The sequence below is a fragment of the Manis pentadactyla genome, chromosome 4, assembly GCF_030020395.1.
Source record: "Manis pentadactyla isolate mManPen7 chromosome 4, mManPen7.hap1, whole genome shotgun sequence".
Lineage (NCBI taxonomy): Eukaryota > Metazoa > Chordata > Mammalia > Pholidota > Manidae > Manis > Manis pentadactyla.
Window position 1 is genome coordinate 81262279 of NC_080022.1, and position 17213 is coordinate 81279491.

The 17213-nt window shown below is 37.5% G+C and overlaps 1 protein-coding gene across 3 annotated transcripts in view; it reads left to right on the forward strand.

Annotated features, from left to right (window-relative positions):
- ABCD3 (ATP binding cassette subfamily D member 3) overlaps positions 1-17213 on the forward strand; it is an 80696-nt gene that overhangs the window by 38661 nt on the left and 24822 nt on the right. For all 3 annotated transcript variants that reach the window (XM_057500439.1, XM_057500438.1, XM_036906504.2), the window contains exons 5-9: positions 302-371; positions 1647-1744; positions 2100-2223; positions 4302-4358; positions 6325-6467. In XM_057500439.1, coding sequence (XP_057356422.1) covers positions 302-371; positions 1647-1744; positions 2100-2223; positions 4302-4358; positions 6325-6467 — 492 coding nt within the window. The remainder of the gene's footprint in view (positions 1-301; positions 372-1646; positions 1745-2099; positions 2224-4301; positions 4359-6324; positions 6468-17213) is intronic.

The window sequence follows — 17213 nt, forward strand, 5'->3', positions numbered from 1 at the left end:
ATTTAAACCCCTTTTGTGGCAGCCTAAATCTTTTCAAAAATTACCATTTTTACTAAGGAAAGAACTAGTTGTTCTTATTTAATTTTGCCATTTCTAGAGTAATTTTCAAGCAAGCTATTTAAATGATAAAATTTCATAAGTTGGAAACATGTTTTTGTAAGAAAATGTTTGCTAGCATCTTTTTTTTCTTTAGTCTTTTGATTCAGTAGACATTTCAGTGTAATTTTAAGAGCTTTTTAGTTTTCTTAGGGTTAAATATCGCTTCTTTTGCAACTAATGCACTGCATGTGGTGGTTTGCAGTGGTATCATTGGTCGTAGCAGAAAAGATTTCAAGAGATACTTACTCAACTTCATCGCTGCCATGCCTCTCGTAAGTGTGATTCTTTAAAAATCTTTACATAGGGAAAATTTGCATGTTACTAAAATCTTAAATTATTTTTACTTATTAAGTTCTCTGAAGATTTGTGGCACTAAGTTCCTATTTCAATGCTAGTTTTGTAACTTCTAGCCAAATTCCTTGCTGTAAACCTTTACATGAGATAGAAAAATTAAAAGGAATTATGTTTGATTCAATTTCATTGTATACATATGTGAGTGATTTATTTATTTTTAACGTTTAGGCCAGGGTTTCTTAAATGTTTAGTAACACACCACTAGATGTCAGCAGTGTCCCTCCCAGTTGAGACAACAAAAAATGTTCCCTGGAGGCAAAGTGGTAGAGGGGAATTGCAGCAAAATTCACTGTTTGAGAACCATTGCTTTAGGCCAGAAATTATTAGAGTAACCTGAACCATTAATATAATTTAAGTTAAATTGGAATTTATTAAGTGATTTTCTTAGCTTGGTTCTTATCTTTATTCTATTATATTGATACTATAAGAATTTTAGCATTATAAATGGGAGTAAACAGGAGAAGTTTATAAAATCCAGTTAGAAAATATGTCAGAGATTTAATAAAGCTTGAGGATGGACATACAGTTTTTAGACCTTTTAAAATACTGAGATAAGCAGCACAGATAATCAGTTAAAGATTTTCATCAGATGACCAGTGTTTTCTTGAGAATATTTCTATGTAAATGTGAGCTTGGGACTATGGAAGAATTAATTTCAAAATAATGATGGAAAGGAGTTGTAAAGATGACCCTATAAATAATTTGGGAAATGGCATTAGTTGTTATTAAAAATTACAATATTTATTTTTAACAAATGTAAAATGCAGCATAGATAGAATTTCATTGTCTAGGGTTGTAGTGCTGGTAGTAGGAAACAAGATAAACACATAAATGTCAAGACTCCTAAAAGCAAGGCTCTTTACATTGGCTAGAAAGGTGACACATTTGGCTTTTTGTTTGTTTACAAAAAAGAAAAAGGTAGTAGGATGCTTCTCATATTTAATGATGTCAACATATTCTAACATTAAGTTCCAAATAAAAGTTTTATCAGAGTAATATAGTCAATTTATCATGTTTATTATATTCTCTTTGGACCTTTGTAAATTCTAAGTGAAACAGAACAAAATTATATCAGTTTGGAGTATCAGTTTTAAAAATCAGCATTTGGGGACATAGCCAATGACAGAGAAATACATTATAATTTAGTAAGTAGAATTGAAGCAAAATCAGTAATGTCTTTTTGTTTGTTTTAGATCTCTCTGGTTAATAACTTCTTGAAGTTTGGGTTAAATGAACTCAAACTATGCTTCCGAGTAAGACTAACTAAATACCTCTATGAGGAGTATCTCCAGTAAGTGATAACTTATTTTTATATTAAAGATACTTAAATTGAACAGTAATACTTAGGGCACTGAAATGCAGTTTTTCCCCCCTTTTTGGGGGTTTCTGAAGAAAACTGCTCTTGAACCCAGAAGCATATAGTGAAAGACCCCAACTATTTGGAATCTAATCTTGGCTCTTCCATTAACTGGCAAGTCATCCCTCTGGACTTGCTTTCTCATCTCTAAAATAAATTATGACAATATTTAGGGCCTTTTCTAGTTCTAGACTTTTTTGTTTCTATGATTTGTGCTGTGTAGTCTAATGTGATTTTTTTTGTTTTTAAAATCATTTGTTTTAAAGACATTTTTTTATTTCAATTTTAGAGCTTTCACTTACTATAAAATGGGAAACCTGGACAACAGAATAGCTAATCCAGACCAGCTGCTTACTCAAGATGTAGAAAAGTTTTGTAACAGTGTAGTTGATCTATATTCAAATCTTAGTAAGGTAAGTTTCTCTCTCTCTTTTTTAAATTTGTTAATTTGTTGAATTTTGAATCTAATCAAATTTATGTGGAATTGATTTGATGGACATAACAGTGGCATATAAAAAATGTTTTCATAAGAAAATTATAGTTATAATAATTTTAACCACAATTATTAATTTTTTAATTTTTGAGGTGCTTTGGCCTCAGAGAACTGAGAATTAAGTGTCTTATAAAGATTTTATAGGAATCTTGTAGACTGATTTCAGTAAAACAAAAATTGGCCTGTGTACTTTTGACAATTATTACAGATTAAAAGTCAATTTATATTTATATTTCCATATCCATAACACTAGGTTAGGACTGCTTCCTGCCCATTTCTCTGCTTCAGTATCTCTAATTTTAATAGGTCATTTAAGTAATAGTCAAAAAAATTACAAGATACTAGTTTATTTCAGTTTCTAATTACTATTTTCCTCACTTCTTAGAATGTCGTCAAAGCTCTTGTCTCTGTTGAAAGGCCTTAACTAGTCTTCTTCCTTCCATTTTCTCAGTTTTTCCTTATCTTACTTATCTCACCACTCTTTCAACCTTTGCAGTAGTTTCTCATTGAACCATCTTCTCTGCTATTACCTCCTGCATTAAGTAGGGCATGGAGTGGGCACCTGTAAGATTGTCTACCCAGCATTCCTTTCCCTCTTTATCTCAGGTGCCCCATTTCCTACCTTCATCCACATGACTGCTCTTGGTCTAGGGTGGGAGCTTGTATCTTAGCCTTTGGCCACAATTGATCCAGATACTGCATCCTAAGACAAAAACTATATTCAAGGACTGGGTCACACTGTAGGAGTAATAATGCTCCTGCTTCAACCATGTGGATGGAGAGAGGATAGGCAGTTCTTAGAAAAGTGTTAGGTATCCACAAAAGCCTCTAGCATTTCATGATGGGCCTACGACTAAGATGCCCTTTCACTTCCTGCTACATTTTGTTCTTTATTCAGTTCTCTAGAAGCCTTTACCAACCAAACCCAAACTCTGGGAACTGTGGCAACTATAAATATTCTGTAATTCAGCTTTTTTCTCTGCTCCCATTACCACATTGTAAAGTTTGTTCTGTGTGTGAGAGGGTATTGCGGGTGCATATAAAAATTTTCATGTTATTCTGTAGACATTGGTATGTATTCTTTACATCTTGGCACTTGAACAAGTCTATTACTCAGGTCTTCTCAGAGCTGCAAGAGATATAATGTGGTCCTGTGCACCACAGTACATTTATTGTTTTTAACATCTAATTGTTTGAATTCTGACTTAAATTGTGAGTCACTTTTGTCAGTACTTTTTAATGTACCTGAATTTTACAAGTATGTCCTGCTCCTTGATAATTTAAAAGACAAAAAAAGAGAATGTTCATCTCGGTACAAGCCAATTAATGAACCAAGCCATCTGTTCTAGTAATAATGCAAATACTAGTTAGAAAGGGGTGGGTATAAGACAAAATGAATGAACACAATTTGGGTTTATGATAAACACTTCAAAATATATACAACTTTAGGCATGCCAGTTGTCTCTGTGTGAGGAGCAGCACATTAATGTATTATTTTAGTTCTCGAAGCTTCAGTTTTGTGTCAGAAAATTAGATTCAACACATAGATGTTGTGATAAAGTAGTAAAATCAAACAGTATTAAGAGCAGGAAGAGCCTCGCATTTTACAGCTGAATAAGTATAGAGACCAGAAAAGCTGGGAACACATTTGGAATTATACCTCAGGTCATTTAATTCAGTATCTTTATACTGCATTGAGAAATTACTAAGTTACTAATGGCTAATTATCATACTAGGGCTTCTAGTTCACCGAAAGTGATAAATGTTTTTACCATTTGATAGTGAGTAGTCTCCATTTTAAGTTTCTTGAGAATAAGAATTGTGTCTTTCTGTATTAATTGATCTATGTATGTTAAGGTACATTATACAGAGTGGGATCTCTCCATGCTGATAGTTATGGTTAAGTGTTGATAGCATTTTGTACTTAACATGTATTAGCTATCAGTTTAGGCAGTTTAGTTCTTTTTAATTCTGTATCTTTTAATATTTATTTTACAGCCATTTTTAGACATTGTTTTGTATATCTTCAAGTTAACAAGTGCAATAGGAGCTCAGGTAAGTTTACTTTTATTTTTTTTAATTGCTATAATACTTGTAACTAGCCAGATAGCTTGTAAGAATTTTCATATTATCTCAAAGAACCTGCATCTAACAAAATCTGCTTATAAAGTAATGCTGTTCTAGAGACCTAAAAAGTATTCTAATTTGACTTTTTAGTTTTCCTTAAGTCAGATACTTGGAAAATTTTTGTGGCATTAATGACCACAAGTGCTTGAACATTGAAACATACATGTACTAATTGTTGCAAAATACCGTCTAAAAAGGAGGTTTGATAGCTATTTTAAAATGAAATTTGAATATATAAATATCAGAAATACCTTTAGAATAGCTATAAGTTTCAAGAATATTTTATAATATAAACAGTTGACTAGCCCATAACCATTATTACCCTGCCTCTCTGGTATTTCTGTTGGTGAGAATGACCTTTAAATTTCCTTTGAGTATTCTCATTGAAATCTGACTTCAGTCATTTAATATGTAATATATTGTTACATATTTATAACACAAGCCTATAACAGTGTGGTTGTTCTATGTATATATGTACATGTGTATATATATTTTACAGTGATTAATTTATATAGTGGTTTTTGTTCATTTCCAGAACAATGGGGAAAGCAGATTTTATGTGAACTTCCTTGTCTATCTTCTTAAGCTTTTGTTCTGCTTGATACAGGTTTAAGCATTCTTAGAATTAGAATTAAATATGATTAGAATTAATCATACTTACAGCTTATTTTTACCAAAAGCAGGTGAATAGGCCTAGTCCCTCTTACATCTATCTATTATATTTTTATGGTACTTAATACATTTTCATAATACCTAAAATATATCCCATAAATTCCTGTTACCTAATTCTACATTTCTTGAAGGTAAAAACTATGTTTTAGTTATCTCTTTTGTCCATACTTTCAGTAATTGTTGAAATGCATTGAATCAATCATATTTAAATTAAAAAATTGTGAATACACACTATATTCCACCTAGGTATATATGCTAGGTAGTAGGAGTGGAAAGATGAGTAAGACACAGTTCCTATTGAAGAAGGAATATGATCTGGTGAGAAACGGTAGATAGTCAAGCAATTACTATGCAGAGTGCTGAGTTCAGTAAAAGAAGTGTGCATAAAGTATTTTGGGTGTGGGAGAATTGGAGGTGATGTTTGAGCTGCTCTGAGGAGGATGAGTAGGCTTCCATTAGATATGTCAGGCTTGCCAGACATAAGAACAGCTTCAGAATGCTAAATTCAGGAAAGAGTTTTTTCAGTATGACAGAACATAGTATATAGTTAGGAATGAGGGAAGTGCCTGCAATGAGCTTGGAAAAGTAAGCTTGAAGCTTCTCTCTTGGGACAGTTGATGGGTGATGAAGTCACTTACCAAGTTAGAAAGTATGGCAGCTGAGGCAACATGTAGGAGAAGGGAAAAGAAGCTAGAGCTCATTTGCGGGAATTGAGTTTTGAAGCTCTACAGAGTAGTGAGGTGAAGATGTACTTATTTGGAAATAATATCTTAGATTCTTATGAGTGGTGTGATTATAGGTATAAATTTAGGAAGAAAAGAGAGCCCAGGAAAAATCCTTGGAATATTGGCATTCAAAGAGAGGATGAAAAAGAGGTCTGAGAGTTATCTTGATATCAAGATAATATCAAGAAGAGTTCCATCAGAGAGTTTTAGATGCATAGAAAGAGTGAGGACTGCAATGAGGAGCTCTTAGATGAGCAAATTTGGGAGAGCTGGGGGATGAGCTATAGCGGTGGGAGGAGGAGTACACGAGTAGTAAAAACATAGAGGCCTACTATGTATTTTCTCAGAAAAGAAGCAATTAAGGGGAAAAAATTACTCAAAAGAGCAATTTCTCTCAAAGTCACTGGAGTTAATTATAGAAACTGTGCATGTTACATTCAGTGAATTTGCTATAATATCCTTGAACTTTTTATATCTTTCTCTCCCAATAATAATAGGGCCCAGCAAGCATGATGGCTTACTTGGTTGTTTCTGGGCTATTCTTAACTCGACTTAGAAGACCCATTGGTAAGATGACAATAACTGAGCAAAAGTATGAAGGAGAGTATAGATTTGTTAATTCCCGGCTTATCACAAACAGGTGAGGAGAAATGTATTAAATATACCTATCTGTACCAAAAAATTCATTTTTATGGATATTGATGTCATGTAAGTTGTCCCCCTAAAATCCAGTAACACCAATATTGAAATTGTGTGTATGTGAGTGTAAATGTATTTACCTCTTTGAAAATATACACAAGTTCCCTAATAGAAGTGTGAGTAAAGTACTTAGTGTCTGGAAGAGTTGGAGGTGATGTATGAGCTGCTCTGAGGGCGATAAGAAGGCATCCATTAGATACATCAGATTTGGGAGACGTAAGAGTAATTTCAGAATGGTAAATGCAGGAAACAGTTTTTTCAGTATGATAGAACATAGGATGTAGATAGGAATGAGGGAAGTGCATTGTGAAGGATATCAGTTTTATGAAGTAATAAACTAAACCTTTTTCTTGTTAACTGTAGTATCCCTGGTCAACCTTTTCATGTCTTCTGTTGATTCATTTTCTGTTAATTTCACTTTAAATGTAGGCAGAATACAATTCAAATACAAATTTACTTATAACACTACTTTAAATTTTGTTTCAATTTGTCCACAAATATTTTTATTTTGAGACTGTTTAGAATGCTCAATAATTCAGTCTCACTGAATGTGTCTCTCCCTATTTTCCAGATAGTTCAGAAATCCAAAATAAGGAGAAAAAGCACTGGGTTTTGGAACCGAGTGAATAGTTTCAAAATCCATCTCTTGCACTTATCAATTATATATTACACTAACTTTTGGCAGATTATTTATAGTCTCACTTTGCTTGTTTCTGACAGATAGGTAATACGTGGCTTTTGTTGGGATAAAATGTGAAATATATACAAAGCTTCCAGCACAATTTTTGATATGTAGCAGGTGCTCAGTAAATTTTCTCATATATTGATCTGTCGACCTTAAGTCAACCTTAATTTTGAGGGTCCTAAGATTTATTTACTACCCTACAGGTATTTACAAAATTACTGAGGAAATTACTCTCTTTTAACAGCTTCCTCTTCCTTTATTTCTTTAGATTGCTAAAATGGTACCAATTTTAAGTAGGGTTTTGTGCTGTAGGGAGGCAGAGGAAGAGACAGTTGAGTAAAGAGGTGATTTGCCAAGAGAATGAAAGATAATGTCAGCTTGGATACTTCCTGTTGCAAGAAACAGAAAACCCTGATTCAGATGGCTCCAGCAATAAGGACATTTACTACTTCACTTAAGAACTGTTAAGGTAGTGCAGTTCCGGGCACTGGCTCTTCTTCATTGATGTACTTTTGGCCTTGCCTTCCTTTGTAAGTTGCTCTTTTCATTAGACTGATTCTTCTTGTGATCATAAAATGGCAAAAACAGTTCTAGATCTCTCCAGCCCTCCTCCCCTGAAAAAAGTCCAAAAACAAAAACAGGCTTTCTGTTCTGCTTTCTCTGTAAGAGAGCAAGGAAACTTTCTCAGAAGCCTCACAGCTGACTTTCTTGCACATCACATTGGCCAGAATTATAACTTGGCCAATTCCTAAAGCAATTACAGAAAACTGATTGGCTTAGAGCATTTGGAACTCATCCCTTGTGGGATGGAGGCCATTCCTAAACCATTTAGGTGCACAGAAAAGAGTAGGTAACTTTAAAAATATTTGGAAGAAGGGAATACATGGAAGAGAAAGATTTTGGAGAAGCAACTATCAGTATTCAAAGATATTGGGTCCTTTCAGGTTTTAGATAGGGGCTAAAGTGTTTCAGTTCAGGAGAATTAGAATATCACCTCATCTTCCTCCATACAAAGTAGATAGAATGAAGAAAGAAGAGTAATTACAGGTGTAGAACTGTGTTTCTTAAACTGGGATTCTGTTACCCTGATGCTATGTATCACTGTCAAGGAAACCAGGAAATACAGGTCAAATGTGATGCATCTTATGGAAAGTTTATTTTACTTGAAAGAGTTGACTGAAGAGCTACATTTTTTATGATAGAAAAAAAAGGTTTATTTTGGAGTACAACATAAAATTTATGTAAATTCTGAAAGGAAAAAAAGACTTTAAAGAAGTATTGGTTATTTATTGAAGATTGTTTTAACTGTACCTTCTAGACTGCTTTACAAATTTTTACTTTCCTCTGCAGTAAGAGGTACTTTGCTGGGAAAGTTGACGTCATACTGAACAGAGTGGAAAGACTAGACTTCAGGGTCACATACAAGTTTTACTCTCAGGTGCTTGGCAGTATGACTTTGACAGATTTACTTAACTATACTGAAGGTTTCTTCCTCTATAAAAATGCCCTTTTTTTCTAATCAAGATTCTTTTTTTTTTTTTTTATAAAGAAGAATACAAGTTTATTAAAAGCAAGAAGAAAAAACCAACTATCTATCCCTAAATCCTACCAACTAGATGTAACCATTTTTCACATGTTGATGAATATAGATATATGCGCACATATATATGTTTACAAAATAAAACTACATAATAACCTTTTTGCTTAATATGTCATGAACATCCTTTAGAGTTTCAAGCATTATTTTGTAATATTACTTTTATAACTGCAGACAATTTAACATGCTCTTTTTTTTTTTTTTTTTTTTTTGTGAGGGCATCTCTCATATTTATTGATCAAATGGTTGTTAACAACAATAAAATTCCGTATAGGGGGGTCAATGCTCAATGCACAATCATTAATCCACCCCAAGCCTAATTTTCGTCAGTCTCCAATCTTCTGAAGCATAACGAACAAGTTCTTACATGGAGTACAAATTCTTACATAGTTAATAAGTTACATGGTGAACATTACAAGGGCAGTTATCACAGAAGCTTTCGGTTTTGCTCATGCATTATGAACTATAAACAGTTCAAATATGAATATTCATTTGATTTTTATACTTGATTTATATGTGGATACCACATTTCTCTCTTTATTATTATTATTTTTAATAAAATGCTGAAGTGGTAGGTAGATACGAGATAAAGGTAGAAAACAGAGTTTAGTGTTGTAAGAGAGCAAATGTAGATGATCAGGTGTGTGCCTGTAGACTATGTGTTAATCCAAGCTAGACACGGGCAATAAAACATCCACGTATGCAGAAGATTTCTCTCAGAACAGGGGGGGGAGGTTCTAAGCCTCACCTCTGTTGATCCCCATTTTCTCACCTGATGGCCCCCCTGCGACTGTGCCTGTCTTAGGTTGTTCCTCCCTTGAGGAATCTTACCCGTCTCTGGCTAACCAGTCATCTTCCGGGGCCATACAGGGAAATGTTAAGTTGGTAAGTGAGAGAGAAGCCTTATTGTTTGAAAAGGTTAGCTTTTTACTTCTTTGCGTATTTATGCCCTGTGGCTTCTATGCCCAGCATTTGTCTTGAGGTGTCTTTACCACTTGGAAGAATTATGATACTCGGTAAATTCGACATGTGGCACGAATTCTATTTAAGGGTTGTAATTAGGTAGGAAGAAGAAAAGCTATAGAAGTAGCAGGCGGAAGAAAACCTGGGAAGATTGATTATTTCTTTGACATATCTTCTTGTAGAGTAACTTCAGCATGTATAGGTTTTCAACTACTAATTAAATTGTGCACACACATTAACATAATAGGAGTACAGTTACGTAACCAAAGCATACCTGTAATTACCAGCCATCTCCAGTGAAACCAAGAAAACCAGTTAGGCACCTTAGGCATTTGTGAAAACTTATCTATAATATGGTGGATATTGTCCAACTGAACTTGAACAGTCTGAGAGAATTCAGATAAATTAAAACAACCCATTCCTGGGGACTGTTCACATCCCATATGTTCTTTTAACAGTAAATAGTCTGTAGTTGTAAGATTTTGGAGTGCTACAGTTTGCACTTCTCCTAATTCTTGGTTGAGTTCCAACAGTATAGATCCAGTCAAATTTGTTGTTTTACTGTATGCACAGGCCAGCTTAGATATCTCCTTCCTCATTCCCATGGCAAGTCCAGGAACTGGTGGGATGAGTGCATCTACAGCTGTAGCAGTGCGTGGATCTTCGTTGGGGTTTTTTTGATGATCATCTTCTGGCATGAGTCTTCCCGAGAGTGCTGATGTTGGAAGTTCTTTTTCATATCGTATCTTAGTTCATTTTTGGGGTAGCCAAATTAAGCTTTGATCCTCTGTATAAACACAAACAGACCCTTTGCCTACACTTTTATATGCCCTTTATATCATTGTGTAGAACTCATTGGAGGTCACCACACAGGAACTGCTTTTTTTTTTTTTATCATTAATCTACACTTACATGATGAATACTTTGTTTACTAGGCTCACCCCTATACCAGGTCCCCCCTATATACCCCTTTACAGTCACTGTCCATCAGCATAGCAAAATGTTGTAGAATCACTACTTGTCTTCTCTGTTGTACAGCCCTCCCCTTTCTCCCACCCCCCTATGGATGCTAATCTTATACCCCCCTTTTTCTCCGCCCCCCTTATCCCTCCCTACCCACCCATCCTCCCCAGTCCCTTTCCCTTTGGTACCTGTTAGTCCATTCTTGAGTTCTGTGATTCTGCTGCTGTTTTGTTCCTTCAGTTTTTCCTTTGTTCTTATACTCCACCGATGAGTGAGATCATTTGGTATTTCTCTTTCTCCGCTTGGCTTGTTTCACTGAGCATAATACCCTGCAGCTCCATCCATGTTGCTGCAAATGGTAGGATTTGCCCTTTTCTTATGGCTGAGTAGTATTCCATTGTGTATATGTACCACATCTTCTTTATCCATTCATCTGTCGATGGACATTTAGGTTGCTTCCAATTCTTGGCTATTGTAAATAGTGCTGCGATAAACATAGGGGTGCATTGGTCTTTCTCATACTTGATTGCTGAATTCTTAGGGTAAATTCCTAGGAGTGCAATTCCTGGGTCAAATGGTAAGTCTGTTTTGAGCATTTTGATGTACCTCCATACTGCTTTCCACAATGGTTGAACTAATTTACATTCCCACCAGCAGTGTAGGAGGGTTCCGCTTTCTCCACAGCCTCGCCAACATTTGTTGTTGTTTGTCTTTTGGATGGCAGCCATCCTTACTGGTGTGAGGTGATACCTCATTGTAGTTTTAATTTGCATTTCTCTGATAATTAGCGATGTGGAGCATCTTTTCATGTGTCTGTTGGCCATCTGTATTTCTTTTTTGGAGAACCGTCTGTTCAGTTCCTCTGCCCATTTTTTAATTGGGTTATTTGTTTTTTGTTTGTTGAGGCGTGTGAGCTCTTTATATATTCTGGACGTCAAGCCTTTATCGGATGTGTCATTTTCAAAGATATTCTCCCATACTGTAGGGTTCCTTTTTTTTCTATTGATGGTGTCTTTTGCTGTACAGAAGCTTTTCAGCTTAATATAGTCCCACTTGTTCATTTTTGCTGTTGTTTTCCTTGCCCGGGGAGATATGTTCAAGAAGAGGTCACTCATGTTTATGTCTAAGAGGTTTTTGCCTATGTTTTTTTTCCAAGAGTTTAATGGTTTCGTGACTTACATTCAGGTCTTTGATCCATTTTGAGTTTACTTTTGTATATGGGGTTAGACAGTGGTCCAGTTTCATTCTCCTACATGTAGCTGTCCAGTTTTGCCAGCACCATCTGTTGAAGAGACTGTCATTTCACCATTGTATGTCCATGGCTCCTTTATCAAATATTAATTGACCATATATGTCTGGGTTAATGTCTGGATTGTCTAGTCTGTTCCATTGGTCTGTGGCTCTGCTCTTGTGCCAGTACCAAATTGTCTTGATTACTATGGCTTTATAGTAGAGCTTGAAGTTGGGGAGTGAGATCCCCCCTACTTTATTCTTCTTTCTCAGGATTGCTTTGGCTATTCGGGGTCTTTGGTGTTTCCATATGAATTTTTGAATTATTTGTTCCAGTTCATTGAAGAATGTTGCTGGTAGTTTCATAGGGATTGCATCAAATCTGTATATTGCTTTGGGCAGGATGGCCATTTTGACGATATTAATTCTTCCTAGCCACGAGCATGGGATGAGTTTCCATCTGTTAGTGTCCCCTTTAATTTCTCTTAAGAGTGACTTGTAGTTTTCAGAGTATAAGTCTTTCACTTCTTTGGTTAGGTTTATTCCTAGGTATTTTATTTTTTTTGATGCAATTGTGAATGGAGTTGTTTTCCTGATTTCTCTTTCTGTTGGTTCATTGTTAGTGTATAGGAAAGCCACAGATTTCTGTGTGTTGATTTTGTATCCTGCAACTTTGCTGTATTCCGATATCAGTTCTAGTAGTTTTGGGGTGGAGTCTTTAGGGTTTTTTATGTACAGTATCATGTCATCTGCAAATAGTGACAGTTTAACTACTTCTTTACCAATCTGGATTCCTTGTATTTTTTTGTTTTGTCTGATTGCCGTGGGTAGGACCTCCAGTACTATGTTAAATAACAGTGGGGAGAGTGGGCATCCCTGTCTAGTTCCCCATGTCAGAGGAAAAGCTTTCAGCTTCTCACTGTTCAATATAATGCTGGCTGTGGGTTTTTCATAGATGGCCTTTATTATGTTGAGGTACTTGCCCTCTATTCCCATTTTACTGAGAGTTTTTATCATGAATGGATTTTGAACTTTGTCAAATCCTTTTTCATGATCTATGGAGATGATCATGTGGTTTTTGTCTTTCTTTTTGTTGATGTGGTGGATGATGTTGATGGACTTTCGAATGTTGTGCCATCCTTGCATCCCTGGGATGAATCCCACTTGGTCATGGTGTACAATCCTTTTGATGTATTTTTGAATTCGGTTTGCTAATATTTTGTTGAGAATTTTTGCATCTACGTTCATCAGGGATATTGGTCTGTAGTTTTCTTTTTTGGTGGGGTCTTTGCCTGGTTTTGGTATTAGGTTGATGTTGGCTTCATAGAATGAGTTTGGGAGTATCCCCTCCTCTTCTATTTTTTGGAAAAGTTTAAGGAGAATGGGTATTATGTCTTCCCTGTATGTCTGATAAAATTCCGAGGTAAATCCATCTGGGCCGGGAGTTTTGTTCTTGGTTAGTTTTTTGATTACCGCTTCAATTTCGTTGCTGGTAATTGGTCTGTTTAGATTTTCTGTTTCTTTCTGGGTCAGTCTTGGAAGGTTGTATTTTTCTAGGAAGTTATCCATTTCTCCTAGTTTTCCCAGCTTGTTAGCATATAGGTTTTCATAGTATTCTCTAATAATTCTTTGTATTTCTGTGCGGTCCGTCGTGATTTTTCCTTTCTTGTTTCTGATACTGTTGATTTGTGTTGACTCTCTTTTCCTCTTAATAAGTCTGGCTAGAGGCTTATCTATTTTGTTTATTTTCTTGAAGAACCAGCTCTTGGTTTCATTTATTTTTGCTATTGTTTTATTCTTCTCAATTTTATTTATTTCTTCTCTGATCTTTATTATGTCCCTCCTTCTGCTGACCTTAGGCCTCATTTATTCTTCTTTTTCCAATTTTGATAAATGTGACATTAGACCATTCGTTTGGGCTTGTTCTTCCTTTTTTAAATATGCTTGGATTGCTATATACTTTCCTCTTAAGACTGCTTTTGCTGTGTCCCACAGAAGTTGGGGCTTAGTGTTGTTGTTGTCGTTTGTTTCCATATATTGCTGGATCTCCATTTAATCAAGATTCTTGTGGTCTGTGTGGGCCCATTAAAGCCAGCTCAAGACAAAGAGAGTTGTGAGGATATGGTGGGGTTCCAAGAATAAGGACTATGCATCCTGGCAGCTGGCACTGAAACCATCAGGACTTAATTTGTTTTTCTGTCTTTCAAGGCTGTATGTCATAGCCTCACTCTCTACCTTTTTCTAGCTGTTGTTTTCTCCACTCCCTCTGAATTTGTACTCAATTTATGGTCTATAACAGCTACCCCAGCCCTGCCTGCCTATGTATCATGGCAGTGTCCTTCTTATTTCTTAATTTGAATTTCTGAGTATTAGCCCAGCACATCTTTTCCAGCCAGGTTTCATATGGCATATGCACATTTGGTTGCAGTCCAATCTGTGATCCAGTCAAGTGTGTATTTCTCTGCTCCAGTCAGCTGATCTAGGAGCAGGGTCTGTAACTCTGGGGGAAAATACTGGGGCAAAATACCTTTGAAATCGAAATCAGTCAAAGAGAGAAATTAAGTGGGAGAAACCCATTGATTGCTTACAAGCAGTTGTACACTTCTGCTTGCCCATGTCTCTCACGACCCAGTTACAGAAGGAAAGGGACCCCACCGAACCTCTCTGGTCCAGATATGCTCTCCCTCCCCCTTGTAATTACCTAATGATATGGAGATGACTACTTCTCTCCACCCCTTGGAAACACCTATTGATATGGAGATGTACTAAGGCCCCACGAAAGATCCTGCAAATGTTGCAGTTTTACCCATAGCCCACCCTTTCAGAAATCTTGCCTCACAATCTACTTGCTCCCCATCTTCCACAATGGCCCCTGTGCGAGAAAACGAGCACTGTAACCAGACTAATAACATTCAATAACAACAGCAATAAAATCATGATCCTTAAGGTTTATATAAAAGTATCCTCAAGCTGGAGGATTCAGCTAAATTCAAAGTCCTTTGCTGATTTAGTCCATAGCTCATCCATTCCACAGGTGGTCAATAGCTGAATGGGTAGGGAGTTCAGAGTAATCATCACATAGCATCTGCAGCCAGGGGTGGGTCCAGGCCACAGGGACTGTAGAAGAAAAGAACCTTAAGGGTGATAAGATACATGTTTTAATGACACCAGCATAGGCAAATCTTGTCCATCAGGTAGGATGCATGCAAGAGAGTGGTCCTGTGATAGGACAGTGGCAGGAATGGGGTCTCATCCTGGTCTAGTATACCCAACTTCCACCCCCCTCCCTGTGGGAGTTACAGATGGGTCAATATATAGGGCTACGGGAGGTACATGCAGTGGCTATAAAGATAAAACAAAACTTCCCCATAAGATGCTCTTGCCTTCAGATGTTTTGGGTACACTACCATGATCTTTGGGGGCCACTCTGCTGTTACTCCAGGAATACACAGGAAGCCACCTTCCAGGCCTTTTCCCCAAGGTGCCAGAAGGGCCAGCCATTGCTGGCTGGTTTGCACATACCATTGTATAGGAGAGGCAGCAATGTGTGTTAGCATGTCCACAGGGCTCAAGGCTCCTTTTCGGGGCTTCTTATTCAAATGCCATAGCACTGTCTGTAAGTGAACTGACCAGCCCTGTAGGTAATGGTTTGCAACTTCGGGCCGGATTTCAACAAACCATTGAACCTCTCTATCGTGCCTGCCCTGGAAGGGTTATATGGTACATGAAACTAACACTTTATTCCTAATTGCTGCACCCACTCTTGTAATCCAGTAAAATGGGTGCCTTGATCATTCTCAATCACCTGTGGCCGGCCATAGGCTGCAAAGAGATTCTCTAGGCCCCTTTCGGTGGTATGCTGATCTGTACAACGTGCAGGAAAAGCAACCAACAGGTCAGTAGCTGTGTCCACACAAGTCATGGCATACTGATATCTTTTTAATATGGACAGCGGCCCAGTATAGTCTATCTGCCACCTGACAATGGGTATCGGCCCCTTTACTCTTGGCCCATGTTGCTGCAGGACTTGGTGTAAGTCCCTCTTAGAGCACACAAGGCACTCCTTCTGGGCTTGGCTGATTTCTTCAAAGGTCAACGGCAAGCCCCACCGACAGGCTACAGCCCACATTGTCTTTTGCCCCATGTGTAACAAACACTGATGTAACCATTAGGCTACATCAGTCAGGCTTTCCTTCTAGCCAATGCACCTGGGCCAGTGTCTCTGCATCATTCCCTGGGGATGCCAAAGGCAAATGGCCAGTCACATTGATAAATGGTAACTGTCTTAGTCTGACCAGAGGCCCATAGGTCTTGCCACAACTCTTGCCCCCAAAGCAGCCGGTTGGCATGGTACCATGTAGGTAGCCACAGGGTCAAGCCCCAATAGACGGCCCAGCTGTCAGTGCAGACAACTGTAGGGGAGGGCTCCTGGGTAATCACAAGCCATGCTGCCTGCAACTCAGCCCATTGACTACTCTTCCTTTCTCCATCCTCCATCCATATTGTCTCAGTCTTAGGATGGAAAGCCACAGTCCTCCACTTTGGGGGCTGCCCACAGTTGGAACCGTCTGTATACCAAGCATCTTCAGGTATAGGGACTTTTCTCTCCTGATAAGGACTCTCAGCTACCCATGGCTCAAAAGCAAGTTCTTTCTGTTTTCCACTGGTGTAGGTCACCAGCCCCAATAAGCATTGGAGTTCTCCACTTAAGGAGCTAGTAGAGAGGATGCTATGTTGCTTTAAATATGCATCCTATTTGGCCAATATAGGCATCTGTGCCACACCACTCCGTGGCCTTTGGGTCCAGTCTTGCACCCACCCCACGATGGGATAGGTGGTTATTACCTTGGCTGGAGCTGTTCTGGTGATGAGCTCTGTAGCCAGCAAGGCATGGTACACAGCAGTTAGATGCTTCTCTATCAAGGTGTACCGGACTTCTGCTTCTTTCCATAGTTGTGACCGGTATCCAATATGATGGCATGTCTGTTCAAGCTGCTGCCAAAGGTCCCACCCATAACCATCTTCAGTTACATGAACATCCATCTCACAGGGCCTTGATGAGTCCATTACACTCAAGGCCTGTACGGACCTTGACTGCTCACTTAGCAGCAGTAAAAGCAGTTGCACGTGTTTCATTCCAGTCCCACCTGATGCCCTCTCGTACCAACCAGTATGAGGGCTTCAGAATTTGTGCCAAGTATGGGTTAAACACTCTCCAGTAGCCCAAAAGACCCCAAAACTCTTGTAAT